The following is a 27712-nucleotide window of genomic DNA, read 5'->3' as shown; positions in this document are numbered from 1 at the left end:
TTTAGGGGCGCCTGGGTGGCTCAGTTGGTTAAGCGACTGCCTTCGGCTCAGGTCATGATCCTGGAGTCCCGGGATCGAGTCCCACATCGGGGGCTCTGCTCAGTGGGGAGTCTGCTTCTCCCTCTGACCCCCCTCCCCTCTCATGCTCTCTCTCTCGCTCACTCTTTCTCTCAAATAAATAAATAAAATCTTAAAAAAAAAAAAAGGTCTGGATCTAAAAGTGGGTCTTATGTCTTTATTAGTTCAATCATCCCATCTGGACTTTGGCCATGTGCCAAAAGCTTAACTAGAAGTATTATCTGTTCTGTCTACTGTTAGTATCGTCTTTGGCCTGAGACTGCCCTCTCCCCAATTTCTCCTCTCCAAGACAAAGACACACAGACCAGGGGAAATTCTTCATTTTATTTCTGCTCACAAATCACCAAAAGGATCAGTCCCTGCAGCCCCTCCCCAAACACCTCCACAAACACTGATTTCCTCCCAGAGCTAAAATGAACACCCAGTCACCAATTATGGCCATCCCCCACCCCGCCCATTCCCCCCGTCTACCTGCATATTCATCTGCTCTGTGAACTTGGCCGCCTTTTGGCTTCCCACCCAAATACACTTCCCCAAGGTCACTTGGCTTGCTTTTTGCTTATATCGTTAGTAGGGTGCCGTTCCTGAAACCCTCCCTGCCTCACGTCCCCAGCTCGCTCTCCCGTCCTCAGTTGCACATTCATTCTGCATAGCTTCCTGGCCTCACTTCCCCGTCTGAGAGGCCAGGTTTGCAAGCTCTCCCCTGCTCCCCGAATTCCCTGCGGGCTCCAGGCCCTCAGCTGTTAGGTGAGGAGTGTAGATGTTGACTAAGGCCAAACACTCCATGATTCTGGGGAGGGAGAAGGGGAGCAGATTCAGAAATGGACAGGAGAGGAGACAAAGATAAAAGGAGACGGGGAGAAGGGGAGAGAGACAGACAGGGGGATGATGGAGGGACCCTCCCACCTCAGCCGCAGAAAGAGAAGTGAGTTGGAGCTGAAGACCAGTGCCCCCTATGGCCCAAAGCCCCTGCCCCTCTAGCTGTTCCGGGTCCTCTGGCTTCGAGCCTTATACACCTCGATGAGCAAATCCTTGACATATTGGATCTCACGCTCCACCGACTCAGCCCTCTCCCTCAACTCCCGGTTGCGTGCCTCCAGCCCCTGGCACTCGCCCTCCAGGGCCTCGCCCTCTGCCCGCTTCCTCTGGCGGTACCTCAGAGCTGCTGACTTGTTCTGGTCTCTCTTCTTTTGCTTGCGGTCCCCTCGGGTGGTGGCAGGATTGGGGTAGGGGGCCGGGCGAGAGGGTGGAGGGGGAGGAGGAGGGGGCTGCTGTGGTGGGGGCAAGGGCGCCAACGCTGAATCTCCCTGCCCGGCCTCGCTGCGGCAGTAGATGGCCAGCAAGTCAAGGGTATCCAGGGCAGGGGGCTGGGGGAGGTCAAAGGTGGGGAGGGGGAGTGGGAGGGGGAGGGAGGGTGCTGAGGGTGGGGGCTGCGGTGGTGGGGAGGATGGTGGGAGGAGTGGAGCATCAAGGAAGAAGTCTTCCATCTGTTCCAGCTCCTTCTTGAGGAGAGAGGCCATGGCTTCCAGGTCAGGTGGGGGTGGGGAAGGTGGGGGGAGGGCACCTGGGGGCAAGGGGGGTTCCAGGGGCAGGAGGGCTGTAACGTCCACCCGCTCAGTCATCCAGTCAGAGAAGCCGTCACCTGGAGGATTGGAGGAGGGACATAAATGTCATTGAGTTCCTGGTCTTCCACCCAACCTGGTGCTTGTTCACACCTGCTTCATTCATGCCATTCATTGAGTGACACCACCAAGCAGACAATCAATCAACCGACCAATCAATGAATCATCAGGCTACTCAACAAATCAACAAACCAGCCAACAAACAAACATCTAACCAACCAATCAACTACCCAGTCAACCAACTTAACCACCAGTTGGCCAATCAAGGAACTGAAGGAATCAGTCAACCAACCAGTCAACACCTTAACCAACCAGTCAATGAACCAGTCAACCAACCAAATGACCCAAACAACAAAAATCAACCAGACATTTCTTCAACCATTCCAACATCCGCTTTACTGATTACCCTATGTCTGTAGTTTCTGATTTACTCTCTATTCTTAAAAGGCAAACTAGATCACACACACAACACAGCCTGTTTCATCTTTAATTCATTAATTATTGAGAACCCACTGTGTGCCAAACATTTGGGATACACTAATGAATAAAATAACTTCTGCCCCAGGGCTCTTGGGGATGCTGTTTCCTATACCTGAAAAGCTCTTCCCTTGGGTCTTTTCATGGCTTATTCCTTCCCAGCCTTTAGGTCTCAGCCAAAATGTTACCTATGTGTTTCCTGGCTACCCTCTCTAAACTAGGGCTGTTTTCATTTTTCAGCTCAGCTACTAAGTGTTTCCCACTTATCCCAACCCATCATCACCTAATTTGTCTTTTGGCTGCCTCCCCAATAGAGTGTGAGTTCCAGGAGGGCAGGGATTATGTCCGTCTCGTCTCAGCTGTATCTGCCAGCACCTAAAGCAGCCCCTCATGCATTGCAGGTACTCAGTAAATGTTTATTGAATGAATCATTGAATTCTCCCCTGCCCCCATGGCCCAGCTCAGCCCACCTCCATTCCCCACCTGGCCCTTACCTGCCAGGGGCTCTCCTCCCCCTGGGAGCCCGCCCTCCAGGGCTCCCCCAAGGATTTCATAGGGGCCCAGGGGGGCAGGAGCCAGGGGGAGTTTCCCATAGTCTACGAGCCAGCCCAGACCGCTAGCTGGGAGCAGGGCCCTGTCCAGCTCCAGCCCCAGAGTCGCCAGGAGTGACATGGCGGCAGCACCGGCTCTGGGCACGGGTGGCAATGAAGAAGGCTGAACCGACAGCTGGAAGGAGGCTCTGGAGGTTGCTCAGTTGGGCAAAGACAGGCACCAAGGCGAAAGTGGAAGACCTACAAGTGAGACAAAAGTAGGTGGTGTCAGAAGCCATCCTCATCCACCGCCAAAGTCTTAGAGAAACCAAGCCACACCTCCATGTCCCCAGGGTCCTCCCTTCCCCTTCCAACGGGGCTTGAGACTGCACCCTGCCCTATCGGAATTCTAAATCTATTCTTTCCCCAAATCTCTGAGTCCCACCCACTCCCAAGGGAATTCTCTTTAGGTCCCAGTTACTTTTCTTAGAATTCCCAAGCCCCGCTCCTTCCAGTACAGAAACCTAATGGTCTCCCAGGGGAATTCCCTTAAGCCCCACCCACTCGCCCCACTTCATAAAAAACTCAATCCCAGGAGAATTTTCTTCCAGCCACACCCCCTCCTCTACAGCATTTTCTTTAGGCTCCACCTCCTCCCAAGAAGCCACCTCAAATCAGTTCCCAGGGGAAGTCCCCCAGTCCTGCCCCTCCATTAACGTGGTCCATCTACCAAGTCCCAGGGTTTCCTTTGAAATTTGTGATGACCGCCCCAGTCCTGCCCAAGTCTCGCACCCCACCCCTTCCGATGATTCCCCAGAGGCCACGCCTTTTCTCCGATCGAAACCCCACCCCTCGGCTAAATTTGCCTGACCACTCCCCTTCGCACAATGGGCTCCACCCCCCCAAGCCCCGCCCTTCGCGGCCGCTGTGATCCTAGTTCCACCCCCTTCTTAACCGGTAGCCTCTAGGCCTCGCCTTCCGCCCTGTCAATCTAAGTCAGCCCCCCCGACACCGCCCCAGCAGGTGCCTGAATGAAACGTAAATTTTGCTGTGCGCCTGCGCAACGTGGAGCCGGGAGAGTGGAGGGGGCCGGCGGAGAACCGGCCCCCAACCCCGACCCTTTCCACACGCGGCTCTCTCGCTCAGGGCCGAAGCGCATGCTCCGCTACCGATCCAACCGCTCTCTCACGCCTGCGGGGGTTGGGGGAGTCAGTGCGCATGTGCGGCTGCTTACTGTCCGCCCTTCCCAGAAAAATACGGGATCTGGTGGGCTTGTGCACGTGAGCAACGGCTCGCGGACAGACTCGTTTGCCCCTCCCCCTTGGAGCTAGTGCGCAGGCGCACCTGCACGCAGACAATCTTTAAACGCCAACATTCTCCCGGAGAACGCGCCCTTCCCGCCATCGATCCGAATGCGCATGCTCGGCCACGTACCAACGGGCGTCTTTCCTCTTTTGCGCCTGCGCGACCGTGATTCCTCACTCTCGTCTCCCCACCCCACCCCCACCTCGACTGGTCGTGAAGGCCTCGAGCTTCGAAAGGGCGGGAAAGGCGGTTGGAGAGGGAGGGGCGAGCGGTTACTCACTCCATGGCTGCGGAAAGGAGAGGTGGCGGCGGCCTCGGCTGAAGAAAAGAAGGCGGTAGAGAAGAGCGCAAGCGCGGTGAGCGCGGAGACGGGCCGGGACACGGAGGGGTCGCGGCTACAGAGCCATAGCCACGGCTATGTGGGCGGAGATGGCGTCTCGGTGGCCTGAGGAGAGCTTGTGATCTGAGGACGGGGAATGAGGCGGCCCCGGGGACTGGGGACAGATATACCGGGGGTGGCGCAGCACGGCCCGCCCGGATTCTTCCGCGCCCCGCCCTGCGAGGCCCCAGTCGGGAGGCGGGCCTCGCCCCTTCCTCTCGGGGATCCTGGGATCCAGTCCCCTCCTCCTCCCGACCCCGAGAGTTCGGCATTTTTCTCTCTGACCTGGGGATCCAGCCCCGTCTTCCTTCCTACCCCCGGGGGTTCCGGCCCCCTCCTCCTGATCCGGGCTGGGTGGCCCTTTGCTCCCTCTGACTCTGGTTCTCTGTCTCTCTGACTCTGAGGTCCAGCCCCCGCCCCCCCCGCCCCCCTGATTCTGGGGATTCGGTCCCTCTTCTCTGAGACCTGCACCCGTGCACTTTTCGTTTCTTTTGCCCTGCTTCCCGAATTTCCGGCCAGCCACATGCTGGTCCCCTCATCCCCCCAACTGCCGCCCCGCGCTGAGAACTCTGTGGGTTAGACTCTGGTCTGAGTCACAGTGAGACCGCGCGCGCCGTTCGGATCTCCTCCCTGCGACGGTGGCGAATAAGTTCTGTAGTCTCGTAGATCGGGAACTACCTATAAAATGGGGGAAATAGTCCACTCTGCCTGGTGAGAATCAAATAATTCGATGCCTGTGAAACCCAGAGCCGGGTTCTTACGTGCCTGTTCGACGTATTTTATTTTTAATAACCCCACCCCTTCCTGGGGGTCCAGTCTGGGGTCCAGTCTCACCGCTTTCTCCTGCCCTGGCAAGAGCCCCAGACGTTGGGCCGTCCAACACCTACTAGTAGGTCATTCTTGTGTCTTTTTCGCTCCTTCAGGGTGTCAGTAATTGCCGGCCATCCCCACCCTTCCTCGTTCCAGATGATGACGCTCAGCCGCATTCACGGGGCGCCGTTGCAGGGAAACAGGATCATCCCCCTGACTCTTATCTTTTCTCCATCCTCTGCCCGCCTCCCATCAGCCCTTATCCTCAGCGCTCCTCCAGAATTCCTTTCAGAAGGTTCTCTGCTTCAGCTGCCCCCCACCAGATCAGTTTACCAGCCCTGCCCCAAATAGGGAGGTCTGCATTGCCCTTTACTACAAGAGAGGGGGCTTCCTGACCATTCCCTCCCTGTGCACTAGGCCCTCCGGTAGCCCCAGTAGGTGTGCGTCTTTGCTTCAGAAACCCCTCCATTTCCCACCTTGCATCTGTCCACAGCAGGACACCTGGAGTTAGCCTGACATCGAATGTGGCGGTTATGAGATCCAGAGAACCCTTATCTTGAGAGTTATCTGGGAATGAAGATTTGCAGGCTTCTGTTGCACGCAGGAAGTCCTTGGGATCTGACTACTTTCACCTAGAGCACTTACTGTCCACTCTGCCAGTATTTGAGGACTTGACCTATAGGGGCTAGGTTATTACCTAGGCAGCATAGAGTAGCAGCTAAGCGCAGATTCTGGCACCAAGTTGTTGGGTTCATACCTTGACTCTGCCCCACTTACTAGCTTACTGGCAATTTCTCTTACTTCCCTGTGCCTTGGTTTCCACTAATAGTGCCAGAATAAAGTATGGAGATTAGTTAATGGAAACGCAGCAGTATACATGGCAGGTAACAGTGCTTACTCCTGGGACACCTGGCTGGCTCAGTCTTGGTAAAGCATGTGACTCTTGATCTCGGGGTTGTGAGTTGGAGCCCCACGTCAGAGGTAGAGTTTACTTAAAAAAGAAATAGTGACTACTACTTAGTACTGTTACGAGGATTCAGTGAGTTAATTCAGGCCAAGCACTTAGATTAGTGCCTGGCAAACAGTAGGTGCTACGGGGGGGGGGGGTATTATTGTTGAGGTGGATGTGTTTTATTTGCACTGCTAAGTAGTAAGTGCTTTAAAAGATCTTCCAGCCTTTTAAATGAGACTTAAGGGCCAACCTCCTTTCACTTCTCAGTATAGATATTTGAGCCATAGCAGGTAGGATTAGGGTGGACTCTCAGACTGCCTAAGTCCTGTCCGTCCCATGTTCCCTTCCCACCCAAAATCTTTGAGTCTTCTTCTGAAAAGATCTTTACGTATGTACACTTGAACAAGGTGTTTTTTTAATTAAGTTCTTATTTTTTGTTTGTTTGTTTTGAAAGATTTTATTTATTTATTTGACAGAGAGAGACAGCGAGAGAGGGAACACAAGCAGGGGGAGTGGGAGAGGGAGAAGCAGGCCTCCTGCCAAGCAGGAAACCTGATGCAGGGCTCAATCCCAGGACCCTGGGATCATGACCTGAGCCGAAGGCAGACGCTTAACCGACTGAACCACCCAGGTGCCCCTAAGTTCTTATTTTGGAATAATTTTTTATTTACAGAAAACTTAAAAAGATAGTATAGAGAGTTTCTATATACCCCTCATCCAGTTTTCCCCATTGTTGACCTCTTACATCACTGTGGTACGTTTGTCACAACTGAAGAACCCACATCTGTATGGGCTTTTTTTTTTTTAATTTATTTATTTATTTGACAGAGACACAGCGAGAGAGGGAACATAGCAGGGGGGGTGGGAGAGGGAGAATCAGGCTTCCCGCCGAGCAGGGAGCCCGATGCGGGGCTTGATCCCAGGACCCTGGGATCATGACCTGAGCCGAAGGCAGACACCTAACGACTAAGCCACCCAGGTGCCCCCCCCCTTTTTTTAAAGATTTTATTTATTTATTTGACAGAGATACAGCGAGAGAGGGAACACAAGCAGGGGGAGTGGGAGAGGGAGAACGGTATGGGCTTTTAAAGTGCATACTTTATTCTGATTTCTCTAGTTCTTAATGCCGTTTTTTTGTTCCAGGATTCCATATCACATCTAGTCATTGTGTCTCCTTAGCCTCCTGTGATCTCTGCAGTAGTTTCTCAGACTGTGCTAGGTTTTCATGACTGTGGCAGTTTTGAAGAGTGCTGGTTGCTTTTTCTATGTAATATCCCTCAATTTGGTTTTGTCTCGTAGACTGGAATTACGGGTTTTTGAGAGGATGGCCAGGTAAGATACTTTTTAGTAACTGGAAATGAACTTGCTTAGTGTGGGAATCATGTTGCCAGCTGCATGCCGCATATGCTGACTGAGGAGATGTTGGGGCAGGGACCCTGGTCCTCCTGTCCCAGCCCCTTGCACCTTTTTCTCTCTCTAGCTGTTGGATCTCACCCTGTTCAGCCCTGGTGCCCGCTGTCCCACCCAAGCAGCTTGACTGATTCCTACTGAGTGGGTGCCAGCTTGCACACTTTAGCTCCCTAGCCCTTCCTGGTGTATTCTAATTTGTGGGTTGTAGGTCATCATTGGCTACCTTTGAGCCCAGGTGTTGGCACCCTGAGCCTTCTTCTATGCCTACTCTTGACCTGGACCCACGGCAATTCCAGGACTCAAATGCCTCTGCCTCCCTCAGCTTGCAGAGTCTTCCAGGGTCAAGGTGCCCCAGTCCCTTCAACTCCTGAGCTGGGGCTGGGAGCATGGGTGGGGCTTCTGGGGACTCTTTTTCAGTGCGGAGGAGACAGGCTTAGGGAGTGAGGTGGAAATTGCAGGCAGGTTGCATCACCCTGGCTCTTTGATGGGGAGGGGGAGTTGGGGGGAGGATTCTCTGGGGGCCCTGGCTCACCTGGCAACAGTTCCTGGTTAGCGCAGCCCTAGAGCCCTGAATTGGGAAGAGGTCCCAGTACAGCAAGGGAGGGGCCGGGAGAGCAGCCACCTGTGCGGGACCCTGAGTATCTGAGATTCAGTGCTGAGAAGGGGCTTCAGACTGCAGAAGCCAACCTACTTGTCTTGCAGGGGGCAAGAATGAGGTCCCAAGAGGTGAAGAGGGTTGTGCACAATCACAGTGCTAGTTAGAGCCCAGGCCTCTGCAATACTGCACAGCTTCCAAGGCCCTACAAGCCCCAGGGAGAGCCTGTTTTCCCTCAGATCTATGAGGTCCCTGACCCCCAGCCTAGGGCATAGCCTGCTGGGAGGCCACCTCATCCAGACCTTCACCTCAGGTTTGCTGCAGTTCACAATTGCCAAATTCTATTGATTCTGACCTGCTCCTCACCAGCCACCCCTCACTGGCTTCCCAATCAAGGTGACAGCCTGGCATGATGGAAAAGGGACAGAGTTTGCATCAGATGGGCCTAGATTCTTTCTGAAGAGGCGCTAGGGCAGGTACCTGGGTCATGCGGGTGGGGGGTTGGGGGCAGGAGTTGGAGGCGGACGTCCTAGCAAACAAGGGCAGGAAGGCCAAGGCCATCCCAGTTGGGGAGAGGGCAGCGTAGGGCCAGGCATGTGGAGCATTGATCTGCCACGTGGCCCAGTAGCTCCAGAGCCCTCCCCTGGCTCCTGCTGTGTGTCCCTGGGCAGAGGCAGCCACAGCTCTGCCAGCCGAGGTAGGCCCCGGGCTGCTGCACCAGCTCTGGCACCTCGGGCGTCTTCCGTCTTGTTTCCTGTGTGGCTGCTGTAACGTACCATCCTGAACTTAGTGGCTCAAGTCAACGCATATTTATTCCCTTTGAGTTCTGAAGACTCTAAGTCTAAGATAGGTTCACAGGGCTGTGTTCCTTCTGGAGGCTGGAGGGGAGAATCCATTTTCTTGCCTTTTCCAGAGGCGCCTGTGCTCCTCGGCTCCTGGCCCTTTTTGCATCACTCTGACCTTTGCTTCCATCATCTCCTCTCCTGTTTTCTCCTTTGATCTTCTTGCCCTGCCTCTTACCAAGGCCATTATGGTTACATTGGGGCTCACCCAGATCATCCAGGATGTCTTCATGACAAGATCCTCAATTTAACCATGTAGGGTAATACATTCACAGGTTTTGGGGACTAGGATGTGGACCTCTTTGGAGAGCCGTTATCCAGCCTACCACACCTCCCTTTGGGAGCCTGTTTTCTCATCTGGGAGATGAAGGCTAGGGTCAGCCTTAGGGAGCCCCTTCCCATGCCCACCGGGACTAGCTATAGGAAAAGGACCAGGCAGACTGAAGATAATTGACCACATAGTGCCCAGAGCTCGGGATGCCATCACTTACTGCTGTGTGACCTCCAGCAAGATAATGTACTGTACCCGCCGTGTGCTGCAGTGGCCTCATCGTAAAGTGGGGACAGTAACAACCCTCAGAGGGCAGCGGATGAGGACCAAAGAGATAATACGTGAAAAGGCCTAGAGCAGTTCCTGGCTCAGCGAGTAAGCCACCTCTGTAAACCCAAAGGCCCTGTGTCAGGGAAAGGCCAGCGAAGCCCCAGGGAGCCCAAAAGTCACAGGTGCGGCTCTGGGGTGGCTCAACTTGCTGGGCAGCAATACCGGCCCGGCAGTGCAGAGCTTCCGATTTTACAGAAGTTGAAAGTCCAGCAGTTTGTGTAAGATGCAGGTTTTTATTTATTTATTTATTTATTTATTTATTTATTTATTTATTTATTTATAATTTTTTTTAAAGATTTTATTTATTTATTTGAGAGAGAGAATGAGAGAGAGAGAGAGAGCATGAGAGGGGGAGGGGCAGAGGGAGAAGCAAACTCCCTGCCAAGCAGAGAGCCCGATGCAGGACTCGATCCCGGGACTCCAGGATCATGACCTGAGCCGAAGGCAGTCGCTTAACCAACCGAGCCACCCAGGCGCCCAAGATGCAAGTTTTTAAAAGGTTGGCAAGTAATTGAGAGAAACCCTAACATACCAGGAGTGTGGATAGACTCGGGCTGCAGGTCATCCCTGACCTTTGGTTCAGTGATTTCTCCCCACCCTCAGATCTGTAATCCTCTCTGCCCAGAGCAGAGAACAAAAGGAACCAAGTACTCCTCATTCTAGAGTTGCTGAGAATTTGGACCAAACCCCTCCCTGCTGGACTGATCAAATTTGAGGAGGAGTAGGGCTTTGTTCGGACCCAGTCCCATGTAGAGTCTAAAGGGCTGTGTTTGTGGGGAGCAGGGAAGGAGGTCTCGGAATTGTCCTTGAGGGCTGGGTGCCTGCCAGAGAGGGGCTGGTGTCTTATCACCCTGTCTGTTCTTGTCAGCTGTCCATGCCTCCAGCCAGAGGCCACCAGGAACACATGTAGTTGAACAACTTGGGTTTCTTGCTGTTGCAGCTAGGGAGCTACCCACCATTGGGGCTCTCAGCGCATCTCAGTAAGTGGGTATTAAGGAGGACTTACGGGAGCTGGGTTAAGTTAGGTAACTTTGGGAAGGGTTCAGGGAAGCAGGCTTCGCTCTGGATTGGAGGCTGGGAGGCAGAGGCAAGTCGGGACTGGCTATCTTACCTAGAGCCAGGAGGAATGAGCAGAGCTAATGCTGTGGTTAATGTGAGGAGCACCCATCAGCTCTGAGCCAGGAAGGGGATTTGGGTCATTTTTATGCTTTGGACAACGTTTGTGCTTTTGTCTGTGTTGAAAGACTGGTCTTATTTTGTCTTGGTCCACCACTGTCAGAGTGGCCCTGCCTGATGTTGGTATCCTCTGAAGTTGTCTGACTAGAGTGTTCCAGGACCTGGCTGCCAGGGCTGCTTTCCCTTTCTCAAAGCAAACCAGCTCATCCTTCCAAATGGGGGAAGAGAAGTGGAGAGCCGCTGCCAAGGGGTGGGCCACACATGTATAGTTCCCACGGGGTGGCTTGAGCGCAAGAGGAAGGTAGCAGGACTTGAACCCTGCCAGCACTCCTGGGATGGCCAGGCATAGTGGGAGCTGAGGGGAGCAAGAGAGAGAGAGGTAGAGGCAGGGGACCAAAACGGGGAAACCTCATAGTCCCCCACGGCCCCCAGGTGCCCCCCCAAACATGTGGGGGCTGTCCATGGAGAGCATTGGGTCAGGACCAGCAGAGCCCCACTCTCAATTAGTTCAAGAGCCCTTTGCCCTTCTCTGCCTGCCCCCACCCAGAGCAGGAACAGATTCCAGAGGTAAGGACAGGAAAGAGCAGCTTATGCCCCCCTTCACTCCGAGCCTTCAGGAGTCTCGCCTGTGGCTGGAGAAGGTGGACAGCACTGAATTGGATTCAGGGTGAAACCTACACAAGTCTGGAAGGTGACGGATATGTCCGAGATGTCCTTAGAGAGTGGGAAGGGAGTACTAGACATGGCACATGTTGGGGGGTGGGGTGGAAAAGTCACGTTGGAGAGGTTCGTGAGTACTTAGCTCAGCTCTGGGGTTGGACAGCCTGGGTCGGCGTGTGTGACTTTGGGTAAGTTACTAAAGTTCTCTTGACTTTAGTTTGCTCATCTGTAAAGTGGGGTCATGAACAGTTCCCACCTCATCAAGTTGGAAGTCAATGCAGGTAAAGCACTGCAAACAGCCCAGCACATAATAAACGTCCAGAAATATTAGCATGGCAATTGATATCTAGAGACAGGTAGGGGCTGTGATTGGTTTCTGGTTCTCAGAGTCAAAGCCACTCTGCCGCCCACTTCTGGTGGCTTTCACCTGGTCCCCAGAGAAACCATCTTCATGGCAACTGTCTCTACCACAGCCCAGCCTGGACCTTTTCCTCCCTCACAGTGACATCACTGCCTCTCCCCTGAGATGCTGGTGTTGATTACAGGGAGTGAGGCTGGGGAGGGAGCACAGGTGTGTGTGATTCTACAAAATAGAATCCCACCTGCTGTGCTCTTAGAGTCCCCATGCCCAGCTGCATTTCTCAGGGAGCCCCTAATGGCCTCATAGATGACTGGAGCATTTCAACTCCTGTCTCCTTCCCAGGCCAGCTTTACTTGTCCCCAGAAGAAAGCATGATCCTATCTTTGGAAACCCCTCTGCCCAGCCCCTGCCCTCATGGTAAAGTCAGGACTGAGCCTGGCCCCTGCCCACCTCTGTAACTTCACTTCTGCCCTCTCAACCCCTTCCTGGCATCCCATGCCTGGTTGGTTTATTTATTGGTTTTATTTTGAGGTATTGTATAACGCACCTCCATTTATGAAAGTGTACAATTCAGAGGTTTCTAGTACTTTCACAGAGTTGTGCAACCATCACCATAATCTAATTTTGAAACATTTTCATCATTCCCCAAAGAAACCCCATATCCCATACCCATTAGCAGTCACTCCCTGTTCCCCCATCCCTCAGCCCTAGGCAACCACTAACCTGCTTTCTGTCTCTAGATTTGTCTATCCTATTCTGGACATTTCATATGAATGGAATCATGTCATAGATGGTCTTTTGTCCAGCTTTCAATGTTCATCCATTTTGTAACATGTCAATACTTCATTCTTTTTTTTTTTTTTAAGATTGTATTTATTTATTTATTTATTTTTAAAGATTTTATTTATTTATTTAATTGACAGAGAAACAGCGAGAGAGGAAACACAAGCAGGGGGATTGGGAGAGGGAGAAGCAGGCTTCCCGCCAAGCAGAGAGCCTGATGTGGGGCTCGATCCCAGGACCCTGGGATCATGACCCGAGCCGAAGGCAGATGCTTAACAACTGAGCCACCCAGGAGCCCAAGATTTTATTTATTTATTAGAACATGAGCAGAATGAAGGGCAGAGGCAGAGGGAGAAGCAGACTCCCCTTTGAGCAAGGAGCCCTATGTGGGGCTTGATCCCAGGACCCTGAGATCATGACCTAAGCCAGAGGCAGATGCTTAACCAACTGAGCCACCTAGGCTCCCTGAGAAAGAGAATCTTAAGCAGGCTCCACGCCCAGTGTAGAGTCTGACGTGGGGCTTGATCCCACAACCCTGAGATCATGACCTGAGCCGAAATCAAGAGTCAGACACTTAACCAGCTGAGCCACCCAGACACCTCTGGCATCTTGTGGTTTTAACACAGGTATTTAATACCATTCCACAAGGCAGCAGGCCCTTACCTCTCCAAGCTTTTGCCTGTAATGAGGTGTTGACCTAACTCCTTCCTACCCTAACTCCTTCACATCCTTCAAAACCAAGCTTAAATATCCCTTCCTCTTCTAGGAGTGTTTCCCTGACCCTCCCCTTACCCATTCCCCAGGTGAAGGTAATCACCATGTCCCCTAGGCTTCCAGTAGGTTCTAACCAGAGCTCTTTCACACTGTCATCCTATCATTTATCTCTTTGTTACTCTCAGTAAATTCTGAATTAGTTGAGGACAAAAGATCTTATCTTAATCATCCTGACTTTGACATTTATGTTGACACTGGACAAGTTACTTAACCCTAAAAGGGAAATACTGGTGGTACCTACCTCGCAGTTGGTGGGGTCAGGACTAAAGGAGACAGTACACAAAAAGCACCTGGCACAAAGCAACCCTTGGATCTCTTTATTCCATTGACAAGCATTTGCTGAGTGCCTGCGATGGCCAGCAACTGTTACTAACACTGGGGGTACCACAGTGGGGATCACAAACAAAAATGCTGCCCCTCATGTAGCTGACATTCTAATGGAGAGACAGACAATAAATGAAATCCGTAAGTTCAGTATATTACTGTCTCAGATGGTGCTGTGAGTCCTAAGGATAGCCAGGAAAGACCTCACTGAGTAGGTGACTTTTTTTTATTTTTTTAAAGATTTTTTTATTTTTTGTCAGAGAGTACGAGCAGGGGGAGCAGCAGGCAGAGGGAGAGGGAGAAGCAGGCTCCCTGCTCAGCAGGGAGCCCAATGTAGGGCTCGATCCCAGGACCCCGGGATCATGACATGAGCCGAAGGCAGATGCTTAACCATCTGAGCCATCCAGGCACCCCAGTAAGTGACATTTTAGCAAAGGCTGAAGAAAGTAAAGGAGTGAGCCATGGGGACACTTGAGTTGAGCGTTCCAGGACAAGGGACCAGCGGGTGCAAAGGCCCCAAGGCAGGAATACTTTAGGCAGTCGAGAACAAGTGGGGCTGGAGTGGAATGATGGAGGGAAAATGTGGCTGCCAATGAGGGTACCTTTTGGCTATTGGGAATAATGCCTCTGTGAATATTTGTGTGCAGGTTTTGTTTGTTTTGTTTTCAATTCTGGTAACTTTTTCTATTTATCACTCCAGTTTCATGAAGGTGGTGACCATATCGTATTGTCTTTGTTTGCCCAGCACAGGGCCTGTCCCGTTCTAAGTTTTAGTGGATGTTTGCTGACTGAATGAATGAGGTTATTTGTGAATTACCCAGCACAGGCTGGTGTATAACGAGTGCTGAATGGTTAGTGCTTTTATCATTATTTTTAAATAAATGCAGTTGGTACATCAGATTGATGAAGCTACCTAATCTCAGGTCCTGGCAGGTTGTAGGGAAATGATTCTCTCCAGGAACTGCCAGTTAGAATAAAGATGGGTAGAGGCAGGTTGGAGGGCATTTTGGTTGCCCCCAGGAAAACCAAAATGCAAGTATCCATGGCCAGCAACTCTCCTTTTTGGGATCTGCCCTGGAAAAAATGCACCTGTGTCAAAGAAGGTGTGAAAAGCATGCTTGTTGCAGTATTGTTAATGAAAAGGAAAATTAGAATCATTTCATCTCCTCAGGCTATGAATGCATACACAAATACATAGATAAAAGATACATGACAGCAGTTACCTCACAGGTGTGGGAACCAGGGTGAAGGGTGGTGATCAAGAGAATTTTAGCTTTGTTGGTGATGTGCAAGACATTATTTTAAAGAAAGGACTCGTATTAATTGTGCAGCTAAAATTTAAATGTTAGGGATGCCTGGGTGGCTCAGTTGGTTAAGCGTCTGCCTTCAGCTCAGGTCATGATCCCGGGGTCCTGGGATCAAGTCCCACATCTGCCTCCTTGCTCAGCAGGGAACCTGCTTCTCCCTCTGCCTGCCACTACCCCTGCTTGTACACACTCTCTCTCTCTCTTTTCCTCACAAACAAATAAAATCTTTAAAAAAGGAAAAAAAATAAAATTTAAATATTAAAAATGCAGTTAGAGAAAAAAATCTTTCTATAGGAAACAGTTCTTGGCAAAATAGGTAGGGGGCCCTGCACCAGAGTATTCCTCAGATCTCTTCCAGTCCCATTATTTTATATTGAGTTGTTGTTCTAGAACCTTCCTTAAAATCGACTGTTTTGTTTCCTGACTTCTTTTCCACGCAGGTCTTAACCTGATTTGTTTTCCCTATGGGAAAACTGCTGTTTTTCCCACCACCTGAGCTCCTTTGGGTATAATTCCAGCCTTGGAGTAAAGGAGAATGTAATCACTAATTAGCTGGGAAGTGACTTCTTGGGGTAGTTTTTTCAGGGGAAGGAAGGAAGAGAAGGCTTGGAACCTATGAATCCAAGAAGCATTTTGGTACCAGCTTGAGGCAACCCACAGGAGCAAACAGCCGAGGTGCAGGGTGTTGGTGCCTCTGCCAGACTGGCTCTCCTCTGTCCAATGAGGATAATAAGCCTGCATAAAATGAGTCCTAAGATAGAGTAAGTGAAAATGGACAGTGGGTCTGACATGTGACGTTTTGTGTACAGAGGGGTAGAGAGCGCACTGCATTTGCTTAAATGCATCAAAAAAATCTGGAAAGAGGCACGGGAAATCCAACCGCTTATCTCCGGGAAAGAGAGCTGGTGGCTGTGGGGACAGGGGAGGACGGAGACCACAGTATTCCCTTTGGAATGTGGAACCACATGATCAAACTGTTTGTTCACAAAAAGAATTTAAATTTCATTTTTAAAAGAGCCACCACCGGGGGAACCCCATGCTCAACAGGGAGTCAGCTTCTCTCTCTCTCACTCTCTTTCAAGTAAATGAATAAATCTTTAAAAATAAAATAGCCACCACATCATTGGGTAATTGAGAAATGGAATATGTGTGACAAAGCAGCCTCATCAGTTAGCATGCAGGGGTGTGTTGAAGAATCTAATCATGGGACACCACGTGGGGGAGAAGACAGGCAGCAGTGAAACAAGCTGTGAGGCTTTCTGCAGCTCCTCCCCCTGGAGAGCAGGCAGACAGATGGACAGACAAGCCTCCTGTGTGTCCTCTTTTTACAGGTCTCTAATATTTAACACAAGTTAATTGTACCTGGGAGGTTGAAGGGCCTCGAATGTACAGTTCCTCAGGAGCAGGCTTAGGAAATTGGGACCGGAATCCCAAGAGGCCTAAGGCGGTGAGAGGGCCATTGGAAAGAGGCGGGTGTCAGTCTGCCTTCCCTGTTGGGGACACCGTGCACCTGTGGAAGAGAAGGCCTTCACACTGCCGTGAGCACTGAAGTTTCCCTGCTGCCAACTTGGCTTACGAAAGCCTGCCTTTCTCCAAGGCTCCATTCCGGGCAACCAGGGTTAGCCATGCCCAGCAGGCACGGTAGTTGTGTGAGAGCCTGACAGAGTGGTCCAGAACACAACGGGCTCCTCCCCAGCTGCCTGGGGGAGTCCTTCGAAACAAATGAGGTCCTTTCACATAGGACCTGTGGCTTCATACTGCACCCTAGTCTGGCCGCACCGACCCCTCACTGCTCTGGAGCCCTCCCAGCACACTGCTGCCTCGGCCTTTGCGCTGCTGTCTCTTCAGCCTGGACCAGTGGAGACTCTGCCTTGGCTGTTAGCAAGCTGCTCGCTGCTTATCACTTGATTTCCTGGAGGGCTGGCTCTCTGAGCTCACCCGTTCCCTAAGGGTTAGAGGATTTTTCTTTGAGGGGAACTGATTCAAGAGATGTTTAAGAAGCAGAGTTGGCTGACTTGGGGTGAGTGGCCAATGAGCTCTGTTTTACATGTTGGTGAGACAACCCAGAGGAGAGAGATGATTGTGGGGGCGTCGGGGTGGGGGGGCGGTGTTGGACAGCGGAGCACATTCAAATCTCCGTGGGGATCAGATTTCCCTGGCTGGGCTGATGGGGGCCAAAGGCAAAGGTCCCTTCAGTCTCTGACTTCCCCCCCTTTTCTCTCCTGCTCCCACCTCCTGTGCTCCCCTTGTTTCTCTCCTCCTCTGGTCTCTCTGAGCCCATCGTCACACATCCTCCCAAGTCTTAAATTGCTAATTTATTTTTTTTAAGATATTACGTATTTTTAAAGATTTTATTTATTTTATTTTTTTCTTTAAAGATTTTATTTATTTATTTGACAAAGACACAGGGAGAGAGGGAACACAAGCAGGGGGAGCGGGGGAGGGAGAAGCAGGCTCCCCGCAGAGCAGGGAGCCTGATGTGGGGCTCGATTCCAGGACCCTGAGATCATGACCTGAGCCGAAGGCAGACGCCTAACGACTGAGCCACCCGGGCGCCCCTAAAGATTTTGTTTTTAAGTAATCTCTCCACCCAACTCAAATTTACAACCCTGAGATCAAGAGTCCCAGGCTCTACCAACTCAGTCAACTAGGTGCCCCATCAAATTGCTACTTTGGAGGGGTGGCTCCCACAGAGATAGCTCCTCCTTCCTTGCTTCCTGGGCTCAGCGTTGTTGGCAGCACCACCAGGTGGCCATGGGCTGAAATGTCAGGAGCATCTGCTCCAGTTGCTCCCAGAACTTGCATTAATAAGAGGTTAGCTTTAACTGGGCCCCAAGGTGCCGCGTGCTAAGCGCCCAGTGCAGATCCATGCATTGTAATCCCTGGTTTTCATATGAGGAAGCAGGCATGGGGGATGAATTTAGAATCTAAGATCCCAGGGTTAGGAGTGGAGAAGCGGGGGCTCTGGCCAAAGGGCTGCTGCGGAGCCTTGCCGAGTGAACGACAGAAAGGGACGAACAAAGGCCCCTGTCCTCAGAGCGCACAGAAATCCACAGTCTGGACTTGTAATGACAGCTACAGGCCTATTGTCTGCAGTGCCTCCCCCCATCCTGGCCCATTAGTGGACTAGAAAACCCTGGATTCATAATCCCAAGCCCCATCGAGAAGCCCTGGGAATTAGAGCCCTTGGGCTGGACTCACTGCTGCCCCAAATGAAGTGGAGTAGAACTGGTTGGTATAAGGGAAGGAGACAGCCGCCCAGTGGAGGAGCCTAGTGTGGGTCACTCACATTTCTGACGTGTGAAGTTGAAGGACAGCTACGGGACCAGGAAGGGAAACTGTTATGGCTTTGTCTCCATTGGATGGACCAGCCTGGCAATCTCCTTCTGCGACCTGGCCCCCAACCCCACCTCCCCACAGCCTGCTGCTCCAGCCACAGCTGTACAGAAGCTGGCCTGTGGAGATCTCTCTCTCGGTGACATGTCTGCCCAGAGAACCCCATTCATCCTTTAAGACTTAATTCTCACATCTCTTCCTTCCTTGCTCCAGGCAGAACTTCAGGACTTAGCCCCAGAAAGATCTGGATTCCCATCCTGGGACTAGTGTTTGCCACTCTGTGACTTTGAAGAAGTTACATCACCTCTCTGAGCCTGTTTCCCATCCAGGAAGGATTCTTTGTGCTGCTACCTAGTATTCCTGGCCCAGTACCATTACGTAGGTGGCGCTCCGTAATTGGTAGTTCTTAGTTGTCAGGTAGTCACTCGCAGTTATTTATGGAGCGCCTTCTGCATGCTGGGGCACTGCCCTAGGTTCTGGGCATTGCAGTAGTGAACAAAAGCAGAAAATCCTGCCCTGTGGGCTGACACTGTCACCATCACCAGCCCTTCTCATGCTCCCAGGCCACCTTGTCCCTCCCTCTGTCAGAGCTGGCCTGTCGTTGCTGGGTTTCGCACACATCCCACACCCCTGGTGAGGTCGCCCCAGCAGCAGGGGATGTCCAGATTCTCAGAATCGCAGCTCTCTGTTCTTTTCCCACCAGCTCCCCGGCTTCCGGGGCCCAGTAACTGCCGCACCCTCTCCCCTTGGCCCCAGTGCACAGAGGCAGACCTGCCCTGGCCCCATCGCCTCTCTTCTCCAGCCTCTTCCTTGGCCCCAACTCCAGGATGTATTTCCCATCCATTTATCTAGGTTGAGTTCATCCTGTTCTTTCTCCCCTATTCCTCTATCAGCTTCCTGTTGTCGTAACAAAGGATCACAAACTTAGTGGCTTAAAACACACAGTTGTCCTCTTACAGTTCTGAAAGTTAGAAGTCTGAAATGGGTCCACAGGACCTCCTTCCTTCTGGAAACTCTGGGGGAGAATCCATGTTTTGCCTTTTCCATCTTCTAGAGACCCCCTGCATTCCTTGGCTTGGGGCCCCTTCCTCTGTCTTCAGAGCCAGCAGCATAGCATCTCTCAGAATGTTCTTCCATGGTCACATCTTCTGTCTCCCCCTTCCACTTAAGGACCCTCACGGTTACATTTAGGGTCCATGCAGCCCATCCAGGGTAATCTCCCCATCTCAAAATCCTTAATTTAATCACATCTGCAAAGTCCCTTTTGCCATGTGAGGTCTCGTATTCACAGGGTTGGGGTTGGGGGTGGACATGTATGGAGGCCATTATTCTGTCACACAGACCCCCCCCACACACACATTGCCTTCTTTTTTTTTTTTTTTTTAAGATTTTATTTATTTGAGAGAGAGAATGAGAGAGAGAGAGCATGAGAGGGGGAGGGTCAGAGGGAGAAGCAGACTCCCTGCCGAGCAGGGAGCCCGATGCGGGACTCGATCCCGGGACTCCAGGATCATGACCTGAGCCAAAGGCAGTCGCCCAACCAAATGAGCCACCCAGGCGCCCCACACATTGCCTTCTTAATCCTTCCATTCCTTTGGTCCAAGGCTGAGATCCCCACATATTCATTCCCAAACACCCCTGTCCCGGACATAGGAAAGGGGCTGGGATAGGGAGAGAGGGAGAGTCCCTGGGCTTAACCACACTGGCCTCCTATTGTCATGGCCGTGCCCCACCCCGCCCCCGGCTTTGTTCTAGCTTTTTCCTCGGTATGACTCAGTCAACCCCTTTACCCCCATGCCGCTGCCCTGATCCCCTTTCCCTGCCCCACTTTTTCTTCCTCCATAATGCTTAGCCTATTCTAGCATGCTGTAGGATTCCTTTATGAAGTTTGTTGTTTTCCTGTCTGTCTCCTCTGCTGGAAGAGAAGCCCCGTGAGAGCAGGGACTCATTCTCTCCGTCACAGCCATATTCCCAGGGCCTGGAACAGTGCTCATACATAGCAGGTACTCAGATGTGTCTGTTGTGTGAGTTAATGTTGCACTACCGAGAGTTTGTTTTGTCTCTGTTGTCCTCACTGTACACACAAGAGGGCTAAGTAAATAAATTAAAGTTGGGATTTGGAGTAGCAAAGAACTGGAGAGGTCAGGTTAGTGGACCTGAGTGAAGTTGGAGGTGATGGTAGAGAACCATGGTCCTCGAAGCTGGGGGACAGGATGAGTCTGTAGGTCAGAACCTTTGACTCCCCTGGGCTGTGAAGGTAGGCGGATGTGGTTTGAAAAACAAGGACAGGTGCAGGGCAGGCGGCTCTCTCAGTAAGTCGAGGACTTCGAGGCAGCCCCTCCTCACTCCAGGCCCACATGAGCTATAGGTGCCACGTCTGCGGCCACCCAGCCCTGAGCACCTGACCCAAGCGCTGTCAGCTGCTCTTGTAGGAAAGCTTGCCCCTCTGGTAAAAAGGGAAAATCCTGTATCAGAGCTCAGAATAGTGTGTATCTGTTCAGACACATTTGTGAGAAACTTCCGAAGTCCGGGTCTTGGTTGACGGCTTTGCTCACTTGAGACAGCCACTGCAGAAACATCACTTCATTTCATTTTTGCACAGACTTACACGTTTCCCAGATTGGGGTTCTCTCTCCCCTGTCCCCAGAGTCCTGGCTCCTCGCTCAGGCTCTTGGCTTAGACCATCACCCCAGCCTCCTCCCAGCCACCTGACCCTTTAGCTTCTTCTCCTCCAGTCAATTCCCCACACATGTATCTGGCCGTGTTAGTCTCCCCAACCCTCAAGTCCCTGCATGGCTCACTCAAAATGAAGTCTGGGCCATCAACACATCCTTTCCCGACCAACAGCTCCCGTCACATCACACAGCACTGTGCACACATTGTGCTCGGGATTCCCCGAGACCACCCTTAGGTTCAGTGATTAGCTGCAAAGACTCACAGAACTCAGCAAAGCTGTTAGATTCATGGTTACAGCAAAAGGAGGGAGATCAGTCGGCAAAGGTAAAAGGTGCACCAGGAAGAGTCTAGGATAGAGACGAGGTGTGAGCTACCCGTTGTCTCTCCCAGTGGAGTCCTGTGACAACACTTAATTCGCCCATGTGGAGTATTGCCCTCCAAGGAAGCTCACCTGAACCTTGGTGTCCAGGATTTTTGCTGGAGGTCGGTCACGTAGGCCGGAGCGTCTGTGTGACTGACCGTCATTAGTCTCTTGCCCCTGCAGAGGTCAAGCTGTCAGGGCTTGCAGGTTATCTCACAGGAAACTAGAAAAGGGCCAGTCTTTTCTTCGGAACGTGCAGGGTGTGGATAACCCAGGCCTTCTGAGTCAGCTCTTTACTCCATGCACAAACACTCCCTCCAGCCACACCAAATCACTTAGCACCCCAGAGACACCTGTGTCTCAGCTTCTCTCTGCCTCACCCAGGCCCTTCCTCTCACCCACCTGACCGACCCTGGCTGACCTCACATCCTTCCACACTCAGCTCAGGAAAATGCTCCCTTATGTGACCCCTCCCCACTCTCACCCCCCACTGTCCCTGCCTAGAGCCCTGGTACTGAAGTTCGTGTTTGCCCTGTCTCTGGCTACCTCAAGGGCAAGAGCCATGGCTTAGGTGACCTCTCCGGGCCTCACTCTCCTGGTTTATGAAATGGACCTGCTTTTCGAGTAAGTGAGCAATAATACATCTAAAGCACGTAGCACAGGGCTGAATCAATATGTGTTTGCCACTGTTAGTAGATCCCTAGCATGTGTAGTATCGGAAACTGATGAGGCGTTTAATAAATGGTGAACCATTAAACCATAAAAGCCCCCACAGACCATTGTTTTTCTTTTAGTTTTTTAATAGTTGCAGAGAGCTTTTTATAAATGCTCTTGTGGAAAAATTTAGCTGCAGCATATTAATAGAAACTCTCTTGGGCTGAGGTCTTGAGAAATGAAACACGTAGGTGTAGCTGTTCAGACGCTTTGGGCTGCCGGTAACAGCAAACCTGGCTTGACATGGCTGTCGAGTGGGGAGGTGTCGCTCCCACGCGAGAGGGGGTCTGGCGCAGGGCAGTGTGGGGCACCAGCGGCCCTGGGGGCTCAGACATAGCTGTGGTGAGAATGAAGGGACCTTTCCCAGGAGCCCCCAGAAGAGCTTTATAAAAATGCCACAGCCAGCACCCCCCCCCCAAAGAGACTGCCCCCGTTGGTCTGGCAGCAGTGTATATTCTGAACACCCACCCCTGGAGGTGCTGATGGGCGGCCAGTTGAGATCTGCTTGCTTAAACCAGGCGGCCCCGGGGGCAGAGCAGACCACACTGAGGTCATCTCCCTAGAAGCATGTGTCTGTGTGGAGGAGGAGAAGGTAATACCGGGGTCTGCCAGGAAGGCAGAGGGTGCCGTGGAAGTTGGGGAGGGGCAGCCACAGCAGGTTTCCTCTGGCCCAGGCCACGAGAGGATTCCTGAGGACACTTGGAAGAAGTAAAACTGGCCCTGAAGAGAGAGGGAAGAGGAAACAGGACTTGTGGATGCCTTCTCTGGGCCAGGCACTTGGCTTCTCTGTCGTGACCTTGTTTATTCTTCACAGTGGGAGGGGATCATCTTTCTCGTTATAGTTGGGGAAACTGAGGTGTAGAGAGGCTCAGGAGTGACCTGCCCCAGGACCAACGGCTCGTAGCAGAAGCAGAGTTCAAATCTGGGTCTTTTCTTTATGTCTGGAGAACCAACTTTGGGCCTGAGAACAGGGAGCTGTCTTGCTGCTGAACTACCTCAGCTATTTTAGATGAAGGGAAAATAAGCTCTACGGGGTATTGGGTGGAGGCTGGGGTACAGCATGGTGGCCATGCCCCAAAGCAGGGCTGCATGCCCTCTGACCAGATGGACCAGTTTGATGGAGTGGAAATAAAGAGGGGTTTACAGCCCATGGCCAGGTTCAGGGCCCACTGTGGGATAAGAATTGACAAGTTACTTCCATATGAGCCTCTCTTTCCCTGTCTTTGCATGGGGACCATCATCCCAACCTCCCTGTAGGACTGTTGTGAAGTTAGCTGAGGGTCTGGTGGCTAAGGAGAATGTATGTAGCATGGTACTGGGCACACCAGGCTGCCTGGAAATCACCCTGGTGTCTACATTGGAATCGGCATTTCTCATCATGCAGCCACAGCGTGAGGGGGCCTGGGCGGGGCGGGGACCCACTGAGCAGTGGCAGCCGAGCATGAATTCCTGTTAAACTTGAGGTCAACTACAACCCCCAGGTGTCTGAGAACTTATTTACAGCCGGGTGTTCACAGGTCCTCCTGGGCTCCCTTCTCTTTCCTCACCAGAGCCAGTGCAGGACCCTGTGAGCATGTATGAATCTTCTGGGCACATGATCACTTTCCCTCTCCTCCCTCCCTTCTCCTCCCCACTGTGTACAGCTCAGCTGCAGATGGCTGGAAGGATGAGGGGATGCCCCACATGCACATTCTCTGTGCCCTACACCGGTAGGTGAAGGAGGCCACCTCCTCTTGAGTCCCTGGAGAGAAATCCCAGGGGAGGTCTAAGTTAGCTGACTTGGGTCCCATGTCCACCCCTGAGTTAGAAGGAGGGCAGGAGGGACACCTGGGTGGCTCAGTCAGTTAAGCGTCTGCCTTCAGCTCAGGTCATGGTCCTGGAGTCCCAGGATTGAGCCCCGCATTGGGCTCCCTGCTCGGCAGGAGGTCTGCTTCTCCCTCTGCCCCCTGCTCCCCCTACTTTACTCTCTCTCTCTCTCTGACAAATAAATAAAATCTTTAAAAAAAAAAAAAAAAAAGGGCAAGGGGACGTTCCAACATGCCTCCATCCTCCTAAATGGTCAGGGGTGTGCACAGATGGGGCCTTCAGGTGCCTCGTGCCCTGCCATACAACTCCGCTTTCTGGGGCCTCTCTGTGAGGTCCAGAAAGACACTCCGGGTGGCACTCAGAGCAGTCCACCACCTACCACCTCCCACTTGCATTCAGCAGGGAAGCCTAGGGAGCAGGTCCTGAAGGTGTTACTTTGTGTGCTTCTAGTCCCACTCTCCAGAAGTGCCTTGAATCTGACCTCCTCCTCAGGGGCTCTTTGGCCTTCTCTAGGGCAGCAGATAGTCCTGCTTGTGCTGAATGTGGCCGTGCCTGTCCCAAGCACATCTAGTTCCTAGCATGTGACCCCCAGGGATGGGCTTTTGCTTCTGGAGCTTTCTTTTCTAGTTTTAACAGGGCCTGGCTAGGTTATAGCAGGGAGTGGGATGGTGGACACATCCTCTTAATTATCCAGTCCTGCCACCCCCCACACTGCTCCGTCTTGCCAGTGAGGTCGCCTTCCCCAGGCTGCCATCTGATCATGTGACTCACTCTGCTTTAAAAATCTTCCCAAGGTTGTGGACACTGGCGGATCTGCTTTGGGAGCCCGAGTAGCTGCTGCCACCAGACTCTGGAGCCATGAGCGGGTTTAATTTTGGAGGCACGGGGGCCCCCACAGGCGGGTTCACATTTGGTGCTGCAAAGACGGCGACAACCACGCCTGCTACCGGGTTTTCTTTCTCTACATCTGGCACTGGTGGGGCTCCCAGTTTTGGGACTCCCTCCCAACCGGCTGCAAGCACCCCTTCTAGCGGCCTGTTCTCGCTCACGACCCAAGCTCCAGCAACACAGACCCCAGGCTTCAGCTTTGGGACCACAGCTCCTGCCACAGGAGGAACTGGATTTTCCTTAGGGATCAGCGCGCCAAAGCTAAACTTGAGCAGTGCAGCGGCCACCCCGGCCCCGGCCCCAGGCCACGCTGGCGGCTTTGGGCTGGGCAGCAGCACCCTCACCAGTGCCCTCTCGAGCACCGTCACCTCCAGCCAGAGCACAGCCCCCACCGGCTTCGTGTTCGGCTCCACCACCACCTCTGCTGCGCCGTCCACCGCACCGGGAGGATTCTCATTCACAGGCGGAAGCACGTCCCAGACCGGGGCCTCGGGTTTCAATATTGGCTCGATGGGGACGTCCACCCAGCCCACGGCCCTTGCCGGATTGCCCTTCACTCCCGCTGCCCCGGCTGCCACCGGAGCGGGAGCCACCCAGCCAGCCGCTCCTGCCCCCGCTGCTGCCACCACCAGTGCTGGGCCCACGCTGTTCGCCTCGCTAGCCACTGCTCCGACCTCGTCCCCCGCCACTGGGCTTTCCCTTTGTACCCCTTTAACGACGGCCGGAACTCCCGGGGCTGGGACGCTGGGCTTCAGCTTAAAGGCCCCTGGAGCAGCCTCTACTGCCTCCACAACGACATCCACCACCACCGCCGCTGCCACCACCAGCAGCACCACCAGCACGGCATCCACCACCACCACGGGCTTCGCCTTGAATCTGAAGCCACTGGCGCCAGCCGGGATCGCCAGCAATGCACCAGCTGCCGTGGCCGCGCCACCTGGCCCCAGTGGCAGCACTGGGGCATCCGCCAGCCCTGTGATGACCTACGCCCAGCTGGAGAGTCTGATCAACAAGTGGAGTCTGGAGCTGGAGGACCAGGAGCGGCACTTCCTGCAGCAGGCCACACAGGTCAATGCCTGGGACCGCACACTGATTGAGAACGGGGAGAAGATCACTACCCTCCACCGTGAGGTGGAGAAAGTGAAGCTGGACCAGAAGAGGCTGGACCAAGAGCTCGACTTCATCCTGTCTCAGCAGAAGGAGCTGGAAGACCTGCTGAGCCCTCTGGAGGAGTCGGTCAAGGAGCAGAGTGGCACTGTCTACCTGCAGCATGCCGACGAGGAGCGAGAGAAAACCTACAAGCTGGCTGAGAACATCGACGCCCAGCTGAAGCGCATGGCCCAAGACCTCAAGGACATCATCGAGCACCTGAACACGTCTGGAGGTCCGGCCGACAACAGCGACCCACTGCAGCAGATCTGCAAGATCCTCAACGCACACATGGACTCGCTGCAGTGGATCGACCAGAACTCGGCCCTGCTGCAGCGGAAGGTGGAGGAGGTGACCAAGGTGTGCGAGGGACGTCGCAAGGAGCAGGAGCGCAGTTTCCGGATCACATTCGACTGAGTTGGCAGCCATCTTCAGGGCCTGTGGGTTCCCAGGGTGATGGGGGCAGTGGGGGACGCGCAATTACGGTCTAGTTTTTGGTTGCAGTGAATATTTGTTTGTTCCTTTCTTTCAAATGACAGTGCCGTTGAGAACAGTTCTGTGGTTTGACTTTGCATTAGTGAAAACAGAAGTATTCTAAGCTCTCTGGTCCAGGCAGCAGCCTAGTGGGTGTGGTTTCTTTGCGTATCTTTTTGTGTATCTCAGACCCCTTTCACTATGACCCCCACCCAAACCCATCCTTCTTGCTCCAGCCAAGTGCTAGAGAAGTGCTGGAGAAGTTCACCCAAAACCCATCTTCTCCCAGTCCCAGGGTCTGCTGAGTGGCCACTCTGCCCAACATAATTGTAGGTACAGTGAAGAGAGTCTCTGTCCTCGAGGACATGGCATCCTGGTGTAAGGTGTGTGCATGCGGAGATTCACTGTAGTACGAAGGAGGGACCTGTGAATAGGACCGACTGTGGGATGTAGAATTTCAAAGGAGGAAGGACCAGTCAGATGAGGGACTTGAATGCAGTGTTGAGAAAAGGGTCAGACTCACACTGGGGAGGTCTTTACCTTGCCTGGCTGACAGGCCGCTTCATCCTCCAGGTCTCCTTATCTTGGGCCTCACCTCCTCCAGGAAGCCATCTCAGCTGCCCCAAGGCTGGGTCAGGTGGCTGTCCTGTGGCCCCTACGCCACACAGAGCGTGCATCTTTGGTAACACTTGCTGCATTGTCTTGTACCGACTGTTGACTTCTCTGCCTCCCCATTAGAGTGTGAGCCCCTGTGGGCAGGGACTGTTTCTTGTCCCTTTTGTGTCCTCAGCACAATCCCTCTCACATTTTTGAATGAACAGACAATGGAGATGAAACACGGCATCAAATGTTCATCCACAAAATACCTGCTGAAATGGCCACAGACTTGGGTTGGAACTTACCAATGCTGGAGCAAACCTAGCCTGTTACAGTGAGATCCATGGCGTCCAGAAGACAGAAGCCAACCGGTTGTTTCCTGAGTGTCTTTTGTATTTGTCTTTATACTTTACTGCACTGTCTGAGATACCTATGACTATATTTTGCTTTCCTAAATAAAAGTTATTGTGGAACGGAAAAGATGCCATTCGTGTGGATCGCTTAGAAAGCTGGGGGAAAGAGCGGGTTCCAGAAGACTACACCAAGTGGGGGCCGTTTGTCTGGAGCTCAGAAACCAGCAGAACTCGTTGAGGCGCACACACACACAGAAGCAAGTCGTGGGTTCCTCTCTGCTGATGGCAGAAGAGGAACACACATGAGGTGTGTTCGGGTTCCGTCTTAGATACACCTGAATGTCAAGGCCTCTGCCATCATCCCTAAGGTGT

At 52.7% G+C, this 27712-nt stretch overlaps 3 protein-coding genes across 9 annotated transcripts in view; 2 read left to right on the top strand and 1 right to left on the bottom strand.

Annotated features, from left to right (window-relative positions):
• Positions 1-388: 388 nt before the first annotated feature.
• On the bottom strand, positions 389-4432 carry ATF5 (activating transcription factor 5). 2 transcript variants are annotated; one of them, XM_045891992.3, is made up of 3 exons: positions 4293-4432; positions 2672-2968; positions 389-1720 (listed from the first exon to the last, which is right to left on the bottom strand). In XM_045891992.3, exons 2-3 carry the CDS (start codon positions 2847-2849, stop codon positions 1056-1058), a joined length of 843 nt encoding a protein of 280 aa, XP_045747948.1. In that variant the 5' UTR covers positions 2850-2968; positions 4293-4432; the 3' UTR covers positions 389-1055. The 2 variants fall into 2 exon arrangements, with proteins under 2 accessions (XP_045747948.1, XP_054367489.1); XM_054511514.2 differs by lacking the exon at positions 4293-4432 and adding an exon at positions 4052-4180.
• Positions 4229-27467, top strand: NUP62 (nucleoporin 62). 6 transcript variants are annotated; one of them, XM_045891984.2, is made up of 3 exons: positions 4229-4368; positions 7453-7485; positions 24674-27467. In XM_045891984.2, the coding sequence occupies exon 3, from the start codon at positions 24738-24740 to the stop codon at positions 26331-26333; it is 1596 nt and encodes a 531-aa protein (XP_045747940.1). In that variant the 5' UTR covers positions 4229-4368; positions 7453-7485; positions 24674-24737; the 3' UTR covers positions 26334-27467. The 6 variants fall into 6 exon arrangements, with proteins under 6 accessions (XP_045747940.1, XP_045747939.1, XP_045747945.1 ...); XM_045891989.3 differs by lacking the exon at positions 7453-7485 and adding an exon at positions 23717-23782 and having other exon boundaries at positions 4234-4368; XM_064580356.1 differs by having other exon boundaries at positions 4269-4368; positions 7333-7485.
• IL4I1 (interleukin 4 induced 1) overlaps positions 4234-27712 on the top strand; it is a 36079-nt gene continuing 12600 nt past the window's right edge. Inside the window, exon 1 of the mRNA XM_045891982.3 lies at positions 4234-4368. The gene's annotated coding sequence lies outside the window, so the exon portion shown is untranslated. The remainder of the gene's footprint in view (positions 4369-27712) is intronic.

Source organism: Mirounga angustirostris, unplaced genomic scaffold (assembly GCF_029215605.1).
Source record: "Mirounga angustirostris isolate CCGP_5_RB_7025 unplaced genomic scaffold, mMirAng1.0.hap1 SCAF_16, whole genome shotgun sequence".
NCBI lineage: Eukaryota > Metazoa > Chordata > Mammalia > Carnivora > Phocidae > Mirounga > Mirounga angustirostris.
The sequence above is the reverse complement of the archived record's forward strand: the minus strand, read 5'-3'. Positions and strand labels throughout refer to the sequence as shown.

Coding starts and splice junctions, on each gene's coding strand:
- ATF5 (XM_045891992.3), bottom strand. CDS start 2,849: ATGTCACTCCTGGCGACTCTGGGGCTGGAGCTGGACAGGGCCCTGCTC. Junction 1,721..2,671: donor GGGAGGAGAGCCCCTGGCAG/GTAAGGGCCAGG, acceptor CCAATCCTCCAG/GTGACGGCTTCTCTGACTGG.
- NUP62 (XM_045891983.3), top strand. CDS start 24,738: ATGAGCGGGTTTAATTTTGGAGGCACGGGGGCCCCCACAGGCGGGTTC.